The following is a 25,808-nucleotide window of genomic DNA, read 5'->3' as shown; positions in this document are numbered from 1 at the left end:
GGTAAGTTTATAGCAATACAAGCCTACCTCAAGAAACAAGAAAAAATCTCAAATAAACAATCTAACCTTACACCTCAAGGAACTAGAGAAAGAAGAACAAACAAAACCCAAAGTTAGTGGAAGGAAAGAAATCATAAAGATCAGAGCAGAAATAAATGAAATAGAAACAAAGAAAACAACAGCAAAGATCAATAAAACTAAAAGTTGGTTCTTTGAGAAGATAAACAAAATTGATAAACCATTAGCCAGACCCATCAAGAAAAAGAGCGAGAGGACTCAAATCAATAAAATTAGAAATGAAAAAGGAGAAGTTACAACAGACAGTGCAGAAATACACAGCATCCTAAGAGACTACTACAAGCAACTCTATGCCAATAAAATGGACAACCTGGAAGAAATGGACAAATTCTTAGAAAGGTATAACCTTCCAAGACTGAACCAGGAAGAAACAGAAAATATGAACAGACCAATCACAAGCAATGAAATTGAAACTGTGATTAAAAATCTTCCAACAAACAAAAGTCCAGGACCAGATGGCTTCACAGGTGAATTCTATCAAACATTTAGAGAATAGCTAACACCCATCCTTCTCAAACTCTTCAAAAATTCCAGAGGAAGGAACAGTCCCAAACTCATTCTATGAGGTCACCATCACCCTGATACCAAAACCAAAGATACTACAAAAATATAAAATTACAGACCAATATCACTGATGAATACAGATGCAAAAATCCTCAACAAAATACTAGCAAACAGAATCCAACAACACATTAAAAGGATCATACACCATGATCAAGTGGGATTTATCCCAGGGATGCAAGGATTCTTCAATATACGCAAATCAATCAATGTGATACACCATATTAACAAATTGAAGAATAAAAACCATATGATCATCTCAATAGATGCAGAAAAAGCTTTTGACAAAATTCAACACCCATTTATGATAAACACTCTCCAGAAAGCAGGCACAGAGGGAACGTTCCTCAACATAATAAAGACCATATATGACAAGTCCACAGCAAACATCATTCTCAATGGCGAAAAACTGAAGAAAAATCAAAAGAAAACTGGAGTAGCAATACTCATACCAGGTAAAATCGACTTTAAAATAAAGAATGTTACAAGAGACAAGGAAGGACACTACATAATGATCAAGGGATCAATCCAAGAAGATATAACAATTAAAAATATATATGCACCCAACACAGGAGCACCTCAATACGTAAGGCAACTGTTAACAGCTATAAAAGAGGAAACATAGTTTCCTCTACATCTGTGTCTCAATTTCTGCCCTGCAAACCAGTTCATCTGTACCATTTTTCTAGGTTCCACATATATGTGTTAATATATGATATTTGTTTTTCTATTTCTGACTTACTTCACTCTGTATGACAGTCTCTAGATCTTATCATGTCTCTACAAATGACCCAATTTTGTTCCTTTTTATGGCTGAGTAATATTCCATCAATAGTAATATTCCATCATAGTTTTGGAAGTCCTAGCCATGGCAATCAGGGAAGAAAAAGAAATAAAAGGAATACAAATTGGAAAAGAAGAAGTAAAATTGTCACTGTTTGCAGATGACATGATGCTATACATAGAGAATCCTAAAGATGCCACCAGAAAACTACTAGAGCTAATCAATGAATTTGGTAAAGTAGCAGGATATAAAATTAATACACAGAAATCTCTGGCATTCCTATACACTAATGATGAAACACCTGAAAGAGAAATTAAGGAAACACTCCCATCTCCCACTGCAACAAAAAGAATAAAATACCTAGGAATAAACCTACCTAGGGAGAAAAAAGACCTGTATGCAGAAAACTATAAGACACTGATGAAAGAAATTAAAGATGACACCAGTAGATGGAGAGATATACCATGTTTTTGGATTGGAAGAATCAACATTATGAAAATGACTATACTTCCCAAAGCAATCTACAGATTCGATGCAATCCCTATCAAATTACCAATGGCATTTTTTACAGAACTAGAAAACATCTTAACATTTGTATGGAGACACAAAAGACCCCGAATAGCCAAAGCAGTCTTGAGGGAAGAAAATGGAGCTGGAAGATTCAGACTCCCTGACTTCAGACTATACTACAAAGCTACAGTAATCAAGACAATATGGTACTGGCACAAAAACAGACACATAGATCTATGGAACAGGATAGAAAGCCTAGAGATATAACCACGCACCTATGGTCAACTAATCTATGACAAAGGAGACAAGGATATACAAGAGAAAAAACAGTCTCTTCAGTAAGTGGTGCCGGGAAAACTGGACAGCTACATGTAAAAGAATGAAATTAGAACACTCCCTAACACCATACACAAAAATAAACTCAAAATGGATTAGAGACCTAAATGTAAGACCGGACACTATAAAACTCTTAGAGGAAAACATAGGAAGAACACTCTTTGACATAAATCACAGCAAGATCTTTTTTGATCCACCTCCTAGAGTAATCGAAATAAAAACAAAAATAAACAAATGGGACCTAATGAAATTAAAAGCTTTTGCACAGCAAAGGAAACTACAAACAAGACAAAAAGACAACCCTCAGAAATATGTGCAAACGAATCAACAGACAAAGGATTAATCTCCAAAATATATAAACAGCTCATGCAGCTCAATATTAAAAAAACAAACAACCCAATCCAAAAATGGGCAGAAGACCTAAATAGACAATTCTCCAAAGAAGACATACAGATGGCGAAGAAGCACATGAAAAGCTGCTCAACATCACTAATTATTAGAGAAATGCAAGTCAAAACTACAACGAGGTATCACCTCACACCAGTTAGAATGGGCATCATGAGAAAATCGACAAAAAACAAATGCTGGAGAGGGTGTGTAGAAAAGGGAACTCTCTTGCACTGTTGGTGGGAATGTAAATTGATACAGCCACTATGGAGAACAGTATGGAGGTTCCTTAAGAAACTAAAAATAGAATTACCATATGACCCAGCAATCCCACTACTGGGCATATACCTAGAGAAAACCATAATTCAAAAAGACACATGCACCCCAATGTTCATTGCAGTACTATTTACAATATCCCGGTCATGGAAGCAACCTAAATGCCCATCAACAGACGAATGGATAAAGAAGATGTGGTACATATATACGATGGAATATTACTCAGCCATAAAAAGGAACAAAATTGGGTCATTTGTAGACATGGTAAGATCTAGAGACTGTCATACAAAGTGAAGTCAGTCAGAAATAGAAAAACAAATATCATATATTAACACATAAATGTGGAACCTAGAAAAATGGTACAGATGAACTGGTTTGCAGGGCAGAAATTGAGACACAGATGTAGAGAACAAACATAAGGACACCAAGGGGGGAAAGTGGCGGGGAGGGTGGTGGTGGGATGAATTGGGATTGACATGTATACACTGATGTGTACAAAATGGATAACTAATAAGAACCTGCTGTATAAGAAACAAAAACAGAAACAAAAACAACTCGAAGTATTGTTTGCACGGATCTAACGTAGTCTGAATTTTCCAGAATGTCACTGCCATGTAGATTGTATGTTGTTGTGTCCAGAAATTTATCAAACATGTTCATTATTCTGGAGAACCACATCCCAGTGTACAGCACGCACGTGTGGTCCTTCTGTCACCACGAAACACCTGCACCACCTGCATCTGTAGACGTGTATTCACGGTGATCCTACACTGAGGAACAGCAACCTGCCTACCTCATTCTACCTTCTAGTTTAGACATGTCCCACCATTTATACACTGAAATACAGTCTTTGATTATGGATCACTTTCCTTTATTTCTCCTTTGTATTGTATTTAGAGAATTATGTTATATTTTAAATGTATTTATTTAATGTATGTACTTGTGTATATACTAACTTTGAATTTCATTTCAGAAATGAAAGGGGCATTGGATCTGGCAATGTTGAGAACCCTTAGTTTGGAGAAAAACACACTGATCTAGGAGTCAGAAAGCTAACTTTTAATCACAGCCCCTATGAAATCCAGGAAGTCCCTTCACTCCTCTGAGCCTCTGCTGCCACACCTGGAAAATGGGTTCCAGCCCCTGTCCTGCTCACCCCCCAGGGCCACGGTGGGCATTGCATGACACTGTGGGGGAACCTCTGCTGGCATCAAGCACTACGTGGAGGGTATTTTGGTCATGTGGCTGTCACAGAAGAAAAAACGTAGGGGGTGCCTGCTTCCTTCTTCCCTGTCACCAAAAAACAGAACGTAGGAATAAAGAAATCATTTATATCAGGAGCATTCTTGACACAAATCTACTGAGTAGACTCCCTCAGTTCAGGCGCTTTCTGAAGACCAACCCTGAGCCCTCACCTGGTGCCTTGCCTGACAGGTACACAGTAAGTACTTTTGATATGAATTTAACTTGGGGCTCTACAACTTAAAGAGCTAAACTTAGAGAAAATCTAAGAAAAAAATGAAAATTACGTGAATTCACAGAACAGGTCCTTTTTGGTCAAGAACTGTTAAATGAATGGAAATCCTTTCTCTGAGGGGGGAAAAAAAAACCCATCTGAACTTAACTATTTTAAAGATGCAGGAGATTTTTACATGAAGGACGGTACGTGGGTTTTCATTTTTGACAGAAGAAATTAGCAGCAAGGGTGCATTCTTTTAGGAATAACTAAAATCTAGGAATTGCTACACTGGCTACCAAAGTGCTTTAAAATGCTCTTTCCTTTCAAGTCTTGAAAATAGAAATCTGTGGAGGCTCTGTCTAATGATGACAGCAGAGTTAATCTCTCTCCTCTCCTCTCCTTCTTGCCTGTACATTTCTCTTTATCTCTAAGAATCTAAGAGTAAAAGAGACTAAGAAACAAGACAGAAATAATTGCCTCCAATGGTCACCTTCAGAGTGCTTAGTAATGACAACAAACAAAATCTTTAGGTTATTGTTTTTAGAAACCAGAGCATTTTCAACCCTTAAGTTGTCAAGAAAATATGCTCCAGAGAAAGATAATAATCAAGAAGCCTGTCGTCTCCTTAGTGACAAAATAATCTTCAGTAGATCTAGCTCCTAATTTGCTAGCATCTGGAAAGAATCAAAAGCCATCTTTGTCTTTTGTTGATCAATAAAAACTGCCAGGGTAGCATGAACAGGAGACTCAAAGTGCTGTAGAGTATAAAATGGAAGGGAGTAAAGGGACATTACCTTCAATTACATGGCAATGTATCTAATTTGGATATAGATTTTCTACTTTTGAAATAAACAACTTTTCCACAGCAACTGGAGCCCAGCACACAATAGCTGTCTACAACCCTTTGCCCTACCAGGAGCTTGAGCCAAAGCAGAGAAAATAAAGGAAGACGTTTATGGCACTTTATTCCATGTCCCAACACAGCAGCCTGCTGCCACCGAGACACTCACGTGCCTCTATTGTCCACTCTAATAGCTTAATAAGACGAATCCTCAGGAGGAAAACAGACACCTGAGAATGGTTCCAAGAAAAATCTGACTTCATAAAGGCTGTTTGCAACTCCCACTGGGCAGAGTGGAGCAGGCACTACAATTAGGATGTGCACTCAAGCAATGCCACTTGGAGATTTTCTACAGCCTCTTGGAATAAGTTCCTTCACTGAAATGCCAATGAGCCATGAAACCAAGCAGGGAGCTATGGACCAGGAACAGGTCCAGGTCATGTAGGCGGCCAACAACTGGAGGGGGCACGTGGCACTAGGAGCCCGGATGGCTAAGCTCCTTTTAGCACTGAGCTCGGGGCACATGGACCCCTTGCTGGTCCCACCCTCAGGGCATACTTTAACAACTCAGGATGCAACCTGGAGATAGTGATGGAGGAAAATCCAAAGAGAATATATAAAAAGGAATGAGGTTGCCGAGGCCAAACCAAAGGACTCAGAAGGTCGCAGGGTAGAAATGTGACAGGATACATTTACAATGGAAATGTTAAGGCAAGCAGCTGGAAATGTGTCTAAACAGATACAACCTGACATGTAAACCATAGGAAGAATATTTTTTTATGCTGCTGTAGATTTAGAAATCGTTTATTTTTTAAATTATCTTACAGTAACAGTTTTTTGTTGTTGTACAGTTCTATGAATTTTAACACAAACATAGAGAAGTGTAGCACCAAAATCGATACTGAACAGTTCCATCACCCCCCAAAACTCCCCTATGCTATCCCTTTCTGCTCACACCCTTCCCCACCCTATCCCTTGTCAACCACATTTCCATCACTGTATTTCTGCCTTCCAGATTGTGGCATAAATGAGATTATAGAGTATGGGACCCTTTGAGACTGGCTTCTTTCACTCAACATAACACCCCTGAGATTCACCTGAGTTGTGGTATGCATCAACAGTTGATCTGTTTCTACTGCTTAATTAACAAATACAGGCGGACCTGGGAGATACTGCAGGTTCAGTTCCAGAACACTGCAATACAGCAAGTACTGCAATCAAGCGAGTCACAGCCATTGTTTGGTTGCTGTGCATATAATAGTTATGTTTATAATGCATATAAAAGTTATGTTCACATTATACTTTAGTCTATTAAGTGTGCAGTAGCATTATGTCTAAAAAAAACATGTACATACCTTAATTAAAAAATACTTTATACTACAAAGCTACAGTAATCAAAACAGTACGGTACTGGCACAAAAACAGACATATAGATCAATGGAACAGGATAGAAAGCCCAGAAATAAACCCACACACTTATGGTCAATTAATCTATGACAAAGGAGGCAAGAATAGACAATGGAGAAAAGACAGTCTCTTCACTAAGTGGTACTGGGAAAACTGGACGGCTACATGTAAAAGAATAAAATTAGAACATTCTCTAACACCATATAGAAAAACAAATTCAAAATGGATTAAAGACCTAAATGTAAGACCAGATACTATTAAACTCCTAGAGAAAAACATAGGCAGGACACTCTTTGACATAAATTTCAGCAATATTTTTTTTGGATCCATCTCCTAGAGTAATGGAAATAAAAACAAAAATAAACAAATGGGACCTAGTTAAACTTAAAAGCTTCACAACAAAGGAAAGCATAAACAAAAAGAAAAGACAACCTATGGACTGGGAGAAAATATTTGCAAACGATGCTACCAACAAGGGATTAATGTCCAAAATATACAAACAGCTCATACAGCTTAATATCAAAAAAAAAAACCCAATTAAAAAATGGGTAGAAGACCTAAACAGACATTTCTCCAAAGAAGACATACAGATGGCCAACAGGCATATGAAATGATGCTCAATGTCGTTAATTATTAGAGAAATGCAAATCAAAACTACTATGAGGTACCACCTCACTCCAGTCAGAATGGCCATCATCAAAAAATCTACAAATAATAAATGGTGGACAGGGTGTGGGGGAAGGCAACCTTCCAAACTGTTGGTAGAAAGGTAAATTGGTGCAGCCACTATGAAGAACAGTATGGAGGTTCCTTAAAAAACTAAAAATAGAGTTAGCATATGATCCATCAATCCCACTCCTGGGCATATATCTAGAGAAAACTCTAATTTGAAAAGATACATGCACCGCAAAGTTCATAGCAGAACTATTCACAATAGCCAAGACATGGAAACAACCTAAATGTCCATCAACAGATGAATGGATAAAGAAGATGTGGTACATATATATGATGGAATACTACTCAGACATAAAAAAGAATGAAATAATGCCATTTGAAGCTACATGGATAGACCTAGAGATTATCATAGTAAGTGAAGTAAACCAGACAAAGACAAATATCGTATGATATCACTTGTATGTGGAATCTAAAAAAATAATACAAAAAAAAACTATTTACAAAACAGAAATAGACTCACAGACATAGAAAACAAACTTACGGCCACCAAAGGGGAAAGCTAGGGAAGGGATAAATTAAGAGTTTGGGATTAACATACATATACTACTACTATATATAAGACAGATAAACAACAAGGACCTACTATATAGTACAGGGAACTATATTCAATATCTTGTAATAACCTATAACGGGAAAGAATCTGAAAAAGAATATATATATATATATATGTGTGTGTGTATATATACATATATATACACCTATATATGTATAGCTGAGTCACTTTGCTGTACATCTGAAACTAACATAACATTGTAAATTAACTATAATTTTAAAAATTTCTTCATATAAAGAAAACCTTTATTGTTAAAAAAATGCTAACAATCATCTGACAATGCAGGGTTGCCACAAACATTCAATTTGTAAAAGAACACAATTATCTGCAAAGTGCAGTAAAGTAAGGCGCAGTAAAACAAGGTCTGCCTGTATACTGTATGAATGTATTGATATCACAGTTTATTTATCCATTCACCTGCTGAGGGATGTTTTGGTTGTTTCTAGTTTTTGACAATTATGAACAGAACCACTATAAACATTCATGTACAGGTTTTTATATGGACAATTCTTTTGTTTCTCTAGGATGAATACCCAGGAGTGGTACTGCTGGGTATTATGGTAAGTGTATACTTAGTTTCATATGGAACTGCCAAAATATTTTCCAGGATGGCTGTAGTATCTTGCTTTCCATCTAACAATATAAGCAATATAAAAGTTCCAGTTGCTCCACATCATTGGCAGCACTTGGTATTGTCGGTATTTTAAATTTTAGTCATTCTAATAGGTCTGTAGAGGTATCCCACTATATATGGTTTTAATCTGCATTTCCCTAATGGTTAATGATGCTGACCATTGTTTCATTGCTTATTTGCCATCCTTATGTCCTTTTTTAGGGAAGTGTCTGTTCAATCCTTTGCCCATTTAAAAATTATGTTTGTTTTATTTTCGCTGCCTTTTGCAAGTTCTTTATATATTTGGGATATGAGTCCTTTGTTGGATATCTAATTTGCAAATACTTTCTCCTAGGCTGTGGCTTCTTTTTGAAAATTCTGTTATAGTGTATTTTGCAGAAAATAATTTTTAATTTTGATTAAGTCCGATATATAAATCTTTCCTCTTAGGGATCTTGCTTTTGGTGTCATGTCTAAGAACTATCTGCCTACCCTGATGTTCAGAATATATCCTGTGTTTTCTTCTAAAACCTTTACTTAGACCTACAATATATTTTGAGTTAATTTTGAATATAACGTATGAGATTTAGGTTAATGTTCCTTTTTTTTTGCATATGGATAGACAACTATTCCAGCACTATTTGTTGAAAAGGTTGTCCTTTCTCCATTGAATTTCTTTAGCAGCTCTGTCAAAAATCAAAAGGCCGTATGTGTGTCGGTCTATTGAACTCTTTAATCTGTTCCATTGATCTATATGTCTATCCCTTCACCAATACCACACTGTTTTTATTACTGTAGCTTTATTTTAATCTTAAATTTGAGTAATGTGATTCCTCCCCTGTTAGTCTTCTTTTTCAAAACTGTTTTTGCTACCCTAGTTCCTTTGCCCTTCCATATAAATTTTAAAATCAGTTTATTTGTATCTACAATATTTGCAATATAGCACATTCCTTTTTGGTAAAGGGGATAAGCAAGTGCCTGAGATGGGATGGAGGTTGTTGGTAAATACAGAAGGCACACTCTAGAAGTGAAGGGGATGGCAGTTAAAAAAAAGACAAAGGTCAAAAACTAAGAAGACAAATAACTGATCTGTTCTGAGCCCACTCTTTTTTTTTTTTTTTTTACATTTTTTTTTATAGCTATTTATTTATTTTTGGCTGTGTTGGGTCTTCGGTTCGTGCGAGGGCTTTCTCTAGTTGCGGCAAGTGGGGGCCACTCTTCATCGCGGTGCGGGGACCGCTCTTCATCGCGGTGCGTGGGCCTCCCACCACCGCGGCCCCTCCCTTTGCGGGGCACAGGCTCCAGACACGCAGGCTCAGCAGTTGTGGCTCACGGGCCCAGCAGCTCCGCGGCATGTGGGATCCTCCCAGACCAGGGCTCTAACCCGTGTCCCCTGCATTAGCAGGCAGATTCTCAACCACTGCGCCACCAGGGAAGCCCCTCTGAGCCCACTCTTTGTTATCAGAGTTCTAGTAGGTAATGAACAGCAGCATAGGGTTGTGTTGAGGTCCATGGTGAACCATGAATTATTAGCAGCAAATGTGGACTCCTTCTCAAAATCACATGTGAAGAGCTCTCCAGAGACTGAAATGGAGAGGCAGTGGCACCACAGGTTTAGCAGTGCTCAACTGGGCACAAGAAGTATGTAATCAGAGATTGTTTCCTCTCCAAATAATGAGAGAATGATTAGCTTAATTCCCTTCATTTAAGATGGTTAGGACAAAATAATCTGATGTATAGATTTACCAACTACAAGACACACACAGAGCCAATTTTCAAAAATGTACATATGAAGTAAAATGTTTTAATCCTAAAGCAGCATTCAACTGAATACTGTTTGGTGACCCAGAAGGTATTTCAAGACCCCAAAGTATCTTTGCATCATCCTTAGTGCATCAAAAAGGTTCTGCTTCTTTAACCTTGCTACAGTCTGAATTCTGGATGGAGGGGAGCTCTTTTTGAGCTTCTACCCTTTTCACGCAAGCCTAGGTTTCTTAGGTGGATTAAGTGAGCTGAACACAAATTCTGTGGGAGACAGAGATCCCAGATCTCCAAGTTTAAACAAAGGTTTGCTCACCTGATTGTGAATCCAGAGAGCAGGAGGGTGGTTTGTGTATTTCACTGCCAATTCTATCATTCTCTCTTGTTCTAGCAGTCTGGGGCTGGAGCATATTGAGAACCCACCAACCACAGAGACTCCTGGGATAAAGAAGTCAACCCTAAAAGGAAAGGCAAGTAAATGACTATTGCTGAAGCAATTTTAAAAGTGGGTAGTAAGGTAAACAAAACTGACAAACTTTTAGCTAGACTAAGAAAAAAGGAGAAAAAAATAAAATTACTAAAATCAAGAATGAATGATGGGACATAATCACCAACCTCACCAAGAAAAAAAAAAAAAAAAGATTACAAAGGAATTCTATGAATAAGATAAAAAATTAGTTAACTCAGATGAAATGGACGCATTCCTTGAAAGACACAAATTACCTAACTGGACTCAGAAGAAACTGAAAATCTGAACAGACCCATAATAAGTAAATGGATTGAATTAGTAATTTTAAAACTTCCCACAAGAAAAGAATAGGTCCAGATGGCAGCACTGGTGAACTCTACCAAACATTTAAAGAAGAATTAATGCTAATCTTTCACAAATACTTCCAAAAAAACCAGAAAAGAACATTTCCCAACTTATTCTATGAGGTCAGTTACCCTGATAGCAAAACCAGACAAAGCTATCACAAGAAAAGAAACTATAGATCAACATCCCTTGTGAATATAGACGCAAAAATCCCAGGAATACAAGATTGGTTTAACATACAGAAATCAATCCAATGAAATAAACCCACTTAACAGAATAAAGGACAAAACCCATGTGATCATCTCAACAGATGCAAAAATGGCATCTGACAAAATTCAATACCCTTACATAATAAAAATACTCAACAAACCAGGAATAAATGTGAACTTCCTCAACATGATAAAGGCAACTATAAAATATCTACAGCCAACATCATATTTAACCTTGAAAGGCCAAAAACTCCCCCACTAAGAACAGAAACAAGACAAAGATGTCTGCTCTGACCACTTCTACTCAACATTGTACTAAAGGTTCTAGCCAAGGCAATTAAGCAAGAAAATGAAATAAAAGGCATCCAGATTGGAGGGAAAGAAGTTGCAGATGACTTAATATTGTATACAGAAAATTCCAAGGAATTTACTATAAATATATTAGACTAATAAGTTCAAATAAGGCTGCAGGATTTTAAATCAGTAATAAAAACCAATTTTACTTCTACACAGTAGCAATGAACAATCTAAATATGAAATTAAGAAAAATAATTCTATTTATAATAGAATAAAATAATAAAATAATTGGGAATAATCTTAAAAGAAGTTTAAGATTTGTACACTGAAAACTACAAAACATTGTTGAAAAAAATCAAAGAAGATCTAAATAAACAGAAAGGTTTCTCATGCTCATGGACTAGAAGACCTAACATTGTTAAGATGGCATTAGTGCCCAAAGTGATCTACAGATTCAATACAATACCTATCAAACCCTAGCTGGTTTCTTTGCAGAAACTGACAAGTTGATCATAAAACTGATATGAAATTCAAGGAACCCAGAATCATAGAAGAATAAATTTGGAGGATTCATACCTTCTGATTTCAAAACTTATTATATATCTACAGTAATGAGGACACTGTGTACTGGTGTAAGGGCAGGCGTATATATCAATGGCAAAGAACTGAGAATCCAGAAATAAACTCTTAGATTTATGGTTGATTTTCAACAACAATACCAACACAATTCAATGGCAAAAGAATAGTCTTTTCAACAAATCGTGCTGGTTTTGTAGTAATCTATAAGGGAAAAGAACCTGAAAAAGAATATATATATACGTGTGTGTGTGTGTGTGTGTGTGTACACACACACACACACACATATAAATAACTGAATCACTTTGCTGTACACCTGAAACTAACACACCATCGTAAATCAACTATACTTCAATTAAAACAAACAACAAGTGGTGCTGTGACAACTGACTAGCCACACAAAAAGAATAAAGTTGGACCCCTACCTCACACCATATACAAATATTAACTCAGATCACAGACTTAAATATAAAAGCTAAAATTATAAACTCTTAGAAGACTTACACAGGAGTAACTCTTCATGGCAACAGATACTTAGAAATGACACTATAACACAAAGGTCAAAGAAAAAATGGAGAAACTAGACTGCATAAAATGAAAAACTTTGTGCCACAAATGATACCATCAAGAAAAGATGACCCTCAGAATGGGAGAAAATATTTTCAAATCTTGTATCTAATAAGGGACTTGGATACACATTATATAAAGAACTCTTTAACAAGTCAGTAATAAAAAGACAACTCAAGTAAAAAATGGGCAAAGGATTTGTACAAACGTTTCTCCAAGGAAGATATACAAATGGTTAATAAGTACATGAAAAATGAAGATATACAAATGGTTAATAAGTACATGAAAAATCCTCAACATCATTAGTTATTAGGGAAAGGCAAATCAAAATCACCATGGGCTATCACTTCACACTCACTAGGATGGATGGCTAATCAAAAAGACAATACCAAGTGTGAGTGAGGATCAGAGAAATCAGAACCCTTACACATCGCTGATGGGAATGTAAAATGGTCTTGCCACTTTAGAAAACAATTTGGCAGTGCCTGAAAATGTTAAACATATGTGACCAGCAATTCCACTCCTAGGTATATACCAAAGAGAAAAAAATATATATGTCCACTCAAAAACATGTACATGAATGTTCATAGCAGCATTACTGATAATAGTCTAAAAGTTTCAAAATAATCTAAACATCTGTCAACTGATAAATGCATAAACAAAATGTGGTACATCCACACGACGGAATTAAATACTGATCACATGCCACCACATCGATGGACAATGAAATTACGTTAAGTTAAAGAAACCAGTCACAAAAAAAGATCACATATTGTATATTTCTATTGATATTAAATGTCCAGAACAGGCAAATCTGCAAAGACAGAAAGTAGAACAGTGGTTGCCTAAGAGGGTGAGGATGGGGACTGAATGATAATCAGTACAGAGTTTCTTTCTGGGATGATGAGAACGTTGTAAAATTTGTCTGGGCTGATTGATCACTGTACAGTTCTGTGAATATACGAGAAATCACTGAACTGTACACTTTAAATGCGTGAATTTTATGATATGTAAAGTATATCTCAATAAAAGTTTTTAAAAAGTGTGGGGGAATAAATGGCAACAAACACTCTCTCACTGGCATTTGAAAAACTAAACAGGCTGATGCGGGCTCCTAAGTTCCAAGAGTCTCATTTTCCTTCTCTTCTAACCATTCTCCTGTAGTCGAGAACTCTTGTGAGTCTCAAGCCTTCTACTGAATTGAATTCTACGCCACAGAAACTTTTTTGGGGGGGGCGGATTCTAGGAAATGCAACAAATCTAGTCACATAACAAGGAAAGAGAAACTTATTAGAAACTGGGACCACAGGAAATTCTCATCTCCATGTCCAGGAAACTCAAATATCCAATATAGCTGTTTCTCAGCCATCAAAGAGCGATAGTATTAAAAAAAAGCAATAGTATCATTTCCCTCCAGTTGCTTTCCTACCAGCAGGCTTACACGAAAAGCACTTGATGTTCTCTCCTGATTTGATCTATGTATGGCCTTAAAAGATGTTCTCTTCTCATCTCTGGCCTTAGATATCTGGTCATTTTTTTATAGTCTTAGAAAACCAGTTCTGGACTGGAAGTGCTCCAGAAAAGGCCCCCAGGCTGTTTTCGCATTTATTCACTTCCTTCTTTCCCATGAATACTCTAATTTCCCTTCCATTTCAGATAAGATACAAATTTTAAAAGACTATAGCTAACATTTATTAACACAGTTGCTATGTGCTTTCAGAGAAGAGGTAAATGGCATCTCCATAGCTTCTGTGTTTAAAAAAATTAATCTCTGAGCTACTTTTGCTGCTTTATCTCCTGAACTATAGCACCCTCTGCTGCTTGATGGTGATAAAGACCTTTCTCTCAGGTGAGTGAAAGGGAATCCCTCTTCTCTAGTAACTCTGGAAACCCTTTGCCTTTAAAAGGACTCCTTCAGGAAATGCTACAGAAGAACCTCATCTGAATGGACTTAAGAAAATATGTACAATACATAAAACATAAAACAATAATAAAACATCTTTCCAAGAAAGAATTAAGTTTTAAACACACAAGTGTGCGCACGCACATGCACCCCTTTAAAAATGCCCTCTGCAGGATTAGCACCCAGATGAGTGAGTACATGAAGAGCAGAGAGAAAGGACCTAGTTCTGTAGTGAAGCGCACATATCCACATCCAATGTGACACACCAGGCAGCCCCATCCTGCCCCAGGGCCCAGCACAGAGCAGGCACACAAACCACAGCCGAATGAGAATGCTTTACCCCGAGATCCCAAAACTCTTTAGCCGTCAGCTACCGTACTCGGCAAACGTGACAGACGGCATCTGCCCACCATGAACAGGCACTGGGGTTGGTGTTGCAGGTAAAGATGCAACTATGCCTTGGTTCCTGCACTCAAAAAACTCCCAAATGGGAGGAAAATTAACAAATAAACACGATTAATGGGGCTATGAAAAAATCTGCTTGGCAGAGAGAAAACGCTCATCATTTGAGATCTGTCTGGAAGTACCTGTACTTAGTACAGGTTTCTTCTTAGCTCCAACATATGTGATCCTGATTTTCTCAGGAAAATACTAATAAAGCCGCTGCTTTATTTAAAAAAAAAACTTGCTTGGGGGGTGGGGCGTGGGGAGGGGAGGCGAGGAAGAAGTAGTCAGTTCCACTAGGGGTGGAGGAATTAGGAAGGACTTCACAGAGGAGTCCTGAAGGACAGTGCTCATCAGACAAGCAGTGGAGGAGGACACCATCGAGGAACGCAGCACTTCCTCAGCGTGGCCCTGTGAGTCAGCGCTGCGAGGCCGTCTATAACCGTCTACAGCGCAGCTGCCCTGCCAGCGGGTGGCGGGGGGAAGAGTCCTATTTCTCTAATCTTGCTCCTCTAATCACTTTCTTCTCAGTGTCCTCCTCCTCTTAGTACAGCCCAGTCACTTGCAAGCATAAGACCTTGTGTTATCTTGTACGAAGTCAGAGACACACCTTTCTCCCTCCAGAAACGCTTGGGCCTTGCTCCCCGGGGTGTGTTCTGTGCACAGCCCAGGTGTGGAGCTCGCACTGACTGTACACGAGGGGCGGCATCACAGGGAGTGGAGCTGTGCACTCGCCCACTCCTCGCACGTCTGCTGCTCTTCCAACAACAGCCTCACTGCAGGGGAACTGGCAGAGGAGCTAAGAGTTACAATCTGTCCCTTGGGCCTCACCAACACAGATGATCTAACTGACTGTGAAGCATTGGCTACAACAAAAAACAAAACAAACTCTGCCTGACATACCCCAAGACACAAAAATATTACTATTCCCTGTTTAAAGACATGGAAACGGAAGCCCAGAGCAAGAAGGAAGCCGCCCACATCACAGAGCCAGCAGGTAGAAAAGCGAGCCTTTGGGCCAGGCAGTCTGCGGAGCACAAGGCGTGTGACGCTATGATACAGCCTCCCAGGGGGACAGAACCAACATTGGTGATATTACCAAATCCATTCACTGATACAGCGTATGTGACACCCACCCTGAGTGATTTTATCTTGAGGCTCACAGGGAGACCCTATTTCTATGTATATCACCAGAGAACGATGACATTTTTCTTATCAGATAACAGTTTGCAAACTTACAGTTTGCAAGTGCTAACACACTCGCACGCACACCATGGGAGCAGCAGTGTAACAAAGGTATAGGCTTTTTCTAATCAGGACGCTGGGGTCAGAGTCTTGGCACAATTCTGAGTTGGAGGCAGGGAGATAATGGTGTGCACAGGACACAAACACTTCCCCAGAAGGGAAATGTGGAAAGATAGATCATTACAATTAAAGTTTGCACTTTTCAATGTAATAACTGCTCAACTAGTTTGGAAGGGTAAAAACGCTGCCCTCCCCCCTAAAACAGCCCAAATTCACTTAATATGTATCACTGAACATGTGCAAAGATTGCAGTAAATTGCTTCACAAACGCAAATTATTGCAATCAGCATCTTGTTTTCTAGTTCTAAATTCAAAGGCAAACTATTAACACAAGACTGCTAACTCTTGCTATTATCACATTTGCTATTATCACACATCCTCCTTCTAACAAAACCACATTTCCAGATGGACTGCCAAAATTAGTCAAGTGACTCCTAAGAAAGACGACCAAGATTGACATGCCAGAAATTCATTTAGAAATGAATGCTTTATTTAAATAAAGGAAACAGACACCCAAACACACCTTTCCTAAGGAAATACAAGTTTTTATTTACAATTCAACTTGAATCCCAGCTCAGTGAGGCCATTTGTGGCAACAGTGGGACAGCTGGGCTGTTACCCTGTCAGCACACTGACCAGCTCTCGGAGTCCTGAATGTGATGTGGGCTGGGCCCCATGGGGGATCCTGATAATAAATTCAGCAAAATATTTCAACTCAACCCAGACCAGTTATGAGGGACACAGGAATTCAGACGAGAGGATGGGAAGCTCTGTGACATACCTGGTTAGAATAACCAGTTTCAGACTGCTGTGTTTACTCTGCATTTGACATAAAGAAGACCGACTTTTAAAAATGGATCAACCCCCAGCAACACATAACTGAAGCACATTAGATTATTGCAGTGCAATCTATTAGCAGCCATTCCTGCAGAATGTAATCAGAGTTGTCAGGTCCTCAGACCACAACTAGCTGCTCTATTTCAATCTGGAAAACTCAAGAAGTTCTGGAAGGTACTCCTTGGCATGAGCCCTCCCAGAGTCCACCATTAGCCCCACCAAAAAGCCAGGTAGGCTCCAGTGCTGGGTCGCCTCAGGCCAAACAACCAACAGGGAGGGCACTCTCCCCACCCATCAGCAGACAAGCAGATTAAAGTTTTACTGAGCTCTGCCCACCAGAGCAACACCCAGCTATACCCACCAACAGTCCCTCCCAGCAGGAAGCTTGCACAAGCCTCTTAGATAGCCTCATCCACCAGAAGGCAGACAGCAGAAGCAAGGCAAGAAGAACTACAATTCTGCAGCCTGTGGAACGAAAACCACATTCACAGAAAGATAGACAAGATGAAAAGGCAGAGGGCTAAGTACCAGATGAAGGAACAAGATAAAACCCCAGAAAAACAATGAAGTGGAGACAGGCAACCTTCCAGAACAAGAATTCAGAATAAAGATAGTGAAGATGATCCAGGATCTCGGAAAAAGAATGGAGGCAAAGATCAAGAAGATGCAAGAAACGTTTAACAAAGACCTAGAAGAATTAAAGAACAAACAAATAGAGATGAACAATACAATAATTCAGCACCACCAAACCAGCTCTAGAACAAATGCTAAAGGAACTTCTCTAAGTGAGAAACACAAGACAAGAAAAGGATCTACAAAAACAAACCCAAAACATTAAGAAAATAGTAATAGGAACATACATATTGATAATTACCTCAAACGTGAATGCATTAAATGCTCCAACCAAAAGACACAGGCTCGCTGAATGGATACAAAAAAATAACCCATATGTATGCTGCCTACAAGAGAGCCACTTCAGAGCTAGGGACACATACAGACTGAAAGCGAGGGGATGGAAAAAGATATTCCATGCAAATGGAAATCAAAAGAAAACTGAAGTAGTAATACTCATATCAGATAAAACAGACTTTAAAATAAAGAATGTTACAAGAGACAAGGAAGGACACTACATAATGATCAAAGGATCAATCCAAGAAGAAGCTGTAATGATTATAAATATATATGCACCCCACATAGGAGCACCTCAATACATACGGCAAGTGCTAACAGCTGTAAAAGAGGAAATCAACAGTAACACAATAATAGTGGGGGACTTTAACACCTCACTTACACCAAAGGACAGATCATCCAAACAGAATATTAATAAGGAAACACAAGCTTTAAGTGACACAACAGAACAGATAGATTTGATATTGATAGGACATTCCATCTGAAAACAGCAGATTACACTTTCTTCTCAAGTGAACACAGAACATTCTCCAGGATAGATCACATCTTGGGTCACAAACCAAGCCTCGGTAAATTTAAGAAAACTGAAATCATATCAAGCATCTTTTCCGACCACAAGGTTATGAGATTAGAAATCAATTACAAGGGGAAAAAACATAAAAAACACAAACACGTGGAGGCTAAACAATACGTTACTAAATAACCAAGAGATCACTGAATATGATCATCTCAATAGATGCAGAAAAAGCTTTTGACAAAATCCAACACCCATTTATGATAAAAACTCTCCAGAAAGTGGACATAGAGGGAACCTTCCTCAACATAATAAAGGCCATATATGACAAACCCACAGCAAACATCATTCTCAATGGTGAAAAACTGAAAGCATTTCTTCTAAGATCAGGAACAAGACAAGGATGTCTGCTCTCGCCACTATTATTCAACACAATTTTGGAAGTCCTAGCCATGGCAATCAGAGAAGAAAAAGAAATAAAAGGAATACAAACTGGAAAAGAAGTGAAACTGTCACTGCTTGCAGATGACATGATACTATACATAATTAATCCTAAAGATGCCACCAGAAAACTACTAGAGCTAATCAATGAATTTGGTAAAGTTGCAGGATATAAAATTAATGCACAGAAATTTCTGGCATTCCTATACACTAACAATGAAAGATCAGAAAGAGAAATTAAGGAAACAATCCCATTCACCACTGCAACAAAAAGAATAAAATATCTAGGAATAAACCTACCTAAGGAGGTAAAAGACCTGTACTCAGAAAACTATAAAACACTGATGAAAGAAATCAAAGATGACACAAACAGATGGAGAGATATACCATGTTCTTGGATTGGAAGAATCAATATTGTGAAAATGACTCCACTACCCAAAGCAATCTACAGATTCGATGCAATCCTTATCAAATTACCAATGGCATTTTTCACAGAACTAGAACAAAAAAATCTTAAAATTTGTATGAAGACACAAAAGACCCCGAATAGCCAAAGGAATCTTGAGGGAAAAAAACGGAGCTGGAGGAATCAGGCTCCCTGACTTCAGACTATACTACAAAGCTACAGTAATCAAGACAACATGGTACTGGCACAAAAACAGAAATATAGACCAATGGAACAGGATAGAAAGACCAGAGATAAACCCACACACCTATGGTCAACTAATCTGTGACAAAGGAGGCAAGGATATACAATGGAGAAAAGACACTCTCTTCAATAAGTGGTGCTGGGAAAACTGGACAGCTCCATGGAAAAGAATGAAATTAGAACACTCCCTGACACCATACACAAAAACAAGCTCAAAACGGATTAAAGACCTAAATGTAAGATGAGACACTATAAAACTCTTAGAGAAAAATATAGGGAGAACACTCTTTGACATAAATCACAGCAAGATCTTTTTTGACCCACATCCTAGAGTAATGGAAATAAAAACAAAAATAAACAAATGGGACCTAATTAAACTTAAAAGCTTTTGCACAGCAAAGGAACCTATAAACAAGACAAAATGCAACCCTCAGAATGGGAGAAAATATTTGCAAACGAATCAACGGACAAAGAATTAATCTCCAAAACACATAAACAGCTCATGCAGCTCAATATTAAAAAAACAAACAACCCAATCCAAAAATGGGCAGAAGACCTAAATAGACATCTCTCCAATGAAGACATACAGATGGCCAAGAGGCAAATGAAAAGCTGCTCAACATCACTAATTATTAGAGAAATGTAAATCAAAACCACAGCGAGGTATCACCTCACACCGGTTAGAATAGGCATCATCAGAAAATCTACAAACGACAAATGCTGGAGAGGGTGTGGAGAAAAGGGAACCCTCTTGCACTGTTGGTGGGAATGTAAATTGATACAGCCACTATGGAGAACAGTATGGAGGTTCCTTAAAAAACTAAAAATAGAATTACCATATGACCCAGCAATCCCACTACTGGGCATACACCCAGAGAAAACCATAATTCAAAAAGACACATGCACCCCAATGTTCCTTGCAGCACTATTTACAATAGCCAAGTCATGGAAGCAACCTAAATGCCTATCAACAGACAAATGGATAAAGAAGATCTGGTACAGATATACAACGGAATATTACTCAGCCATAAAAAAGGAACGAAACTGGATCATTTGTAGAGATGTGGATGGACGTAGAGACTGTCATACAGAGTGAAGTCAGTCAGAAAGAGAAAAACAAATATTGTATATTAACGCATACATGTGGAATCTAGAAAAGTGGTACAGATGACCTGGTTTGCAAGGCAGAAATAGAGACACAGGTGTAGAGAACAAACGATGTAGACAACAAGGGGGGGAGGGGGAATGAACTGGGAGATTGGGATCGACATATATACACCAATATGTATAAAATAGATAACTAATAAAAACCTGCTGTATAAAAAATAAATAAATAAAATAAAAATTTTTTAAAAAGTGTATCAACCCCCAGCAACACATAACTGAAGCAGATTAGATTATTGTAGTGCATTCTATTAGCAGCCATTCCTGCAGAATATAATTATCAGAGCCGTTGGGTCCTCGGACCACAACTAGCTGCTTTGTTTCAATCTGGAAAACTCAAGGCAGCAATTTTCATCTATGACTGAGAGGGTCGTGGGTTCAAAACCAAGGTGAGCTGAGGATAGGAAATGAATCAGATTCTCCATGCCAAAAAGAGGCTCAGGCCGAATGGAGACGCTCTAGAATTCCTACTCCCTGGGAGAAACAGTAGCCATAGAAGTCCTTTCCAGAAGGAAAAACAAGCTCTTGTATCTGATGGCACCTCGAACACACACACACTTAGGAAACAGAAGAGCCACTTACCACTGGCCGGCTTTAAAAGAAAAGTCTTTATCAGCGACAAGCAGGCGGAGCCTCTTCACAGACGGGGACTCATCAGCTGCTCCACACACCTTAGCTGCTGACACGACCTGGAGCCAAAAGACCACAGTGGCTGAGGTTAGGTGCCCACAACTCAGGAACAAACTGTGGCTTTCTGGTAGGTAGGTTTTTGGTTTTTTTTTAAATCTACAAAGATGTGGGTTTTGAAAATTGCAAAACAAGGTAAAGCACACTTTGCTTTAGAATTCTGCCTACCACCAGGTGAACAAATTTTAATTATTTTGGGAGAATTTTATTCTGCATACAAAACTCACCTCTGAAAGGGACCGTTTAACAAGCGTGTATTTGTGGAGCGTGCGGTGTGTGCCACGCACGAGGCTGGGTGCTCTGGGGAAGAGCCGGGGCACCGGAGCCCCGTGCAGCCCTGCCTGGAGCCTGACTGCTCTGTCGGCGTTTTGCACGCAAATGAGACCGTCAGCCACAAGCCCGTGTTTGTTCTGAGCCCACCAGAAGCCCACGCCAAGCTGACTTCAGAAATTAAAAGCAAGCACTTAGAAAACTTTTTTTTTTTTAAGCAATTTTCACAGAGTAAATTGTGTGCCTGTTTAATCTAATAACAGACAACAAATTGGGTTTGTACTCCTTGTGCTTTTGTTTTCTTCATTTATTTTTTCTAATTCATCTTTTATTATATTTTACAAGATATAAACAGTTCACAACCTTCAAACAACAAAAACGGCCCTTTGCTACAGATCGTTGGAGAAACACTATTTTAAACGATGTATCTGATTTCTAGGAAATCCTAAAAAGGTCTGAGTCAGGTACTCTTCAGTTCAGTGACATCCATGCCTCCAACACCCCTCAAATTCCAAAGGCCTCTACTTCCTACATTCCTTGTTTCTTCCGCCTGTGGGTTTCTCTTCCTCCCAAACCTGGGATTTCTTCACAACAGGAGAGAAAAGACAATATGACTCTTTCCTCCACCTACTGCCCTTCAGCTCCACTTCTGGCAGCAAACCAAATCAGTAGCAGGTGACCACACACAGTCCTTCTCCTTGACTGTGTTACCTTCACAGCTCCATTAGGGGGCGCCTTGGGAATCTGTTGAGGTCAGTGAGCCTCCCACCCTAATGCTAGCTCCCCTAGCCCCTTTTTTCCAATAGGACCAAGTCCAGTCAAACTATCAGTGGGAGACAATTCTTAAAAATCCACAGGAAAATTCTCCAGATGATGATGGTCTCTCTCGCTACCTCAACAAACCTCTTAAAATGTTCTCCCTTTCTCTTGCTCCTGTAAAATCCCCTGCCTCTCTTTCTCTGTATTTTTGCCAGTCCTCTCTCTCCTCCTCTCCCTGAGAGCAAGTCGGGTGAATATCCGCTCTGGAGCCTCTGAGCCTGGCCCCACCCTCGCCCTGCATGAAACACTGCTTCACCAGCTCCCACCAGCCTTTCCTCCACGTTCAACCTGCCCCTCTAGACCCCCTGACTCATCAGACATGATGTCTAATGCTAACTGCTCATCCTCAACAATTCAGCAGCAAAAAGGAAGCAGCAGAGTACGGCTTTTAACAGCACAGGCTCTACAGCTAGACTGCTCGGTATTGAAGCCTGGTGCCACCACTTACCAGCCGTGTGACCCTGGGCACACGTGTGACCCTAGGCCGCCTCAGCTGGGAGATGAGAAAAACAGCACCTGTACCTCACAGAGTTGGTGGGAGGATTAAAGGAGACAACATATGCAAAGCGCACATAACGCTGCTGGCCCATAGTAAGTGCTCATTAAGTGTCTGTTTTAATGTATCTTATTGCATTAATTATAATGAATTTATCAGTATTTATTTGTTATTACAAGAAATCTCACACTTTATCCATTTACGATCGCACATGCCACCTCACCAGTGCCGCCATGCAGGGCCTCGCAGACCAAGCACCGCACACCCCAGGGAGAACATCTCATGGACGACAATACAGACTATAAAGCATGGTGGTCTTGGTACCACAGCCTATTCATTGTTTTGCTAGAACAAACTTAAAAGCCATACTGTCTTTAAAAGCTATTCTGGAAATCTTGCCTTTAACACTGGCCTCTATTTATACTTCTTTATCCGACAGAACCTTCCCTGTTCCCTTGATGCTCTCTGCACCCATGGGAAACCTGGCTTCCGCTCTCCTGTGACTTCTCCCAAGCTTGGTGGATGTCTTGCCGAACAACCAAACTCAACATCCAGCCTCAGTTCTCAGCCTCCCTTCTGAGCCTCCCTGGTCTCTCTGAATTTGATGCTTCCTACTTCCTTTCCATCCTGAAGCACCCTCCTTGCCTGGGACAGCTGACACTGAACTCTCCCGGTGCCCTCCTGCCTCTCTGACCTGGTCCTCCTGCCCCTTCTCCGCTCCTCCTCCCACTTCCTTACCAGGCGCTTCCTCTGAACTGCCTCACTCCTGCTCCCTCTTCACCTCCGGGCTGAGGCCCTCAAGCACTGCCAAAGCTACGAACCCTCCACCCCAATTCACCATTACTTTCCTGCCAATCACAGGCTCACATCTACACGTCCCTGTAAAAACAGCCAACGTCTGAGGAGCGTTTATCCCAGGTGTATGCCAGGTGCTGAGCTAAATGTTTTATGTGCATTAATTCATTCAGCTAATATGAATAACCATGTTCTATCCCGAGAGACAGTATTGTTACCCTCCATTCTGCAGATGAGGAAATGGAAAGGTTCAGTAACTTGCTCAAGATCACTCAGGAATGGCCGTGCCAGGATTCACACCCAGGTCTGCTTGGCCCTTGACCACCTGAAAGTCCTGATCCAATGGCAAACTCACTGATGTGCACAACTAAACCCAGCATATTCATTCCTTCCACAAACCTTTCTTGAGCTTGGTGCCTGGCGCTGGAGGTGCAGAGGTGGAGAAGGCTGCTCCTGCCCTCAGAGGGCCCCGCAAAAGCAGCCGCCTTTCACGACCAGGGTTTCGATTCTGGATCAACCTTGGAGTCAGCAAGTCAAATCCATGATCGACTGGTACCTGCACACACAGTCTTTGGTTCATTGCTAACACAGGCCAGTTCCACGAATTCAGCTCACGCCTCTTCCTCCCCTTGCTCACCCACCACCATCCTAAGCCAAGAACTCTGTTCTTCTCACTTGAATTTCTGCCTCAGCCTCCTTATCTCTCTCAAAACAGCCAACAGGCGAATATTCCTAATGTTCTGACCTCACCGAGTTGCTCACCAGCCCAAAACCCTCCAAGGGCTCCCTAACTCTCAACTACAAACAAAATGCTCAGAGGCCTTGGTAACTCATACCAGCCTGAGCTCCTCCTGGTTTACCAGCCAAACTGGATGACTTGCCAGTCCTTAAAGGCACCTGACACCTGCCTACCTCTCAAAGCCCCACTGAGGTCTTTGGGCAGGCACCTGCCCTCAGTCCTGTCACCCTCCCACCCAGGCCTCCGGGCCCTGCTCAAACACCACCCCCCGCCCAGGTCCTCCCTCTCCTCTCCATCCTCTCAACTCTGCCAATAAAATTTTTCCGCCTGTCTTATCGTACTTAGCACATGTAATGTAAATATAAATACTCATGAACAGATCTTTTCCACACACAGACCACAAGCCTCCTGAGGTCAGGTACTGGATAGAATTTACATCTAGATCACTTCTCTGCCTCAAGCATGGGGCCAAACACATAGTTAAGATTCAGTAAATATCTGCAGAATGAATGAAAACTCTAACTTAAAGTGACTTAAAATTGGTTTCCAAAACAAAGGTTAGTAGAAATTCAGGAGCTATTTGTTGTTCAAAAAAAACAAAAAAAAAAAAAAAAAAAAAAGAAAAGAAAAGAAAAAAAAAGCAAGTGGGGGACCACTAAAGAAAATCTAAATTCATGTTCAAAACTGTGGAAAAGTCAGGGAAGGCAGGGATTTCTTCAGTAGAATAGGAATCTTCCTTTGTTTGCCACACACTCTGTTTTAAATATCTTATTACAAAGACAAAGTAATAACGATCAGCAGAGGACTCTCCATGACATTATTACTCTCATTTTTTTTAGGCTTACAAAAAAGAAACATTTGTTTTTGTAAACAGTCATTATTTTCTTTCAATACAATAATCTGCAAAAACACAGCCAAGAGCTAGATTATTTCATTTGTAACAGTTTAATGGGCATCTGTCAGATTCATTAAAAACTAGATATGTATAAGCTTTAAACACATCCCAAAGAGTCACCTGGTCACAGGGAAATGACATTCATAATCACAGGGGAGGTGGGGAAAGGCACAGAGA

The 25,808-nt window shown here is 39.6% G+C and overlaps 1 protein-coding gene across 1 annotated transcript in view; it reads right to left on the bottom strand.

The window, feature by feature from the left end:
* OXNAD1 (oxidoreductase NAD binding domain containing 1) overlaps positions 1 to 25,808 on the bottom strand; it is a 54,681-nt gene that overhangs the window by 5,765 nt on the left and 23,108 nt on the right. Inside the window, exons 5-6 of the mRNA XM_059921942.1 lie at positions 21,513 to 21,619; positions 10,618 to 10,759 (exon numbers count right to left, since the gene is read on the bottom strand). Of these exons, the coding sequence (XP_059777925.1) occupies positions 10,618 to 10,759; positions 21,513 to 21,619 (249 nt within the window). The remainder of the gene's footprint in view (positions 1 to 10,617; positions 10,760 to 21,512; positions 21,620 to 25,808) is intronic.

Source organism: Balaenoptera ricei, chromosome 4, assembly GCF_028023285.1.
Source record: "Balaenoptera ricei isolate mBalRic1 chromosome 4, mBalRic1.hap2, whole genome shotgun sequence".
In the NCBI taxonomy this organism is placed as follows: Eukaryota; Metazoa; Chordata; class Mammalia; order Artiodactyla; family Balaenopteridae; genus Balaenoptera; species Balaenoptera ricei.
This window is presented reverse-complemented; position numbering and strand designations above follow the sequence as displayed.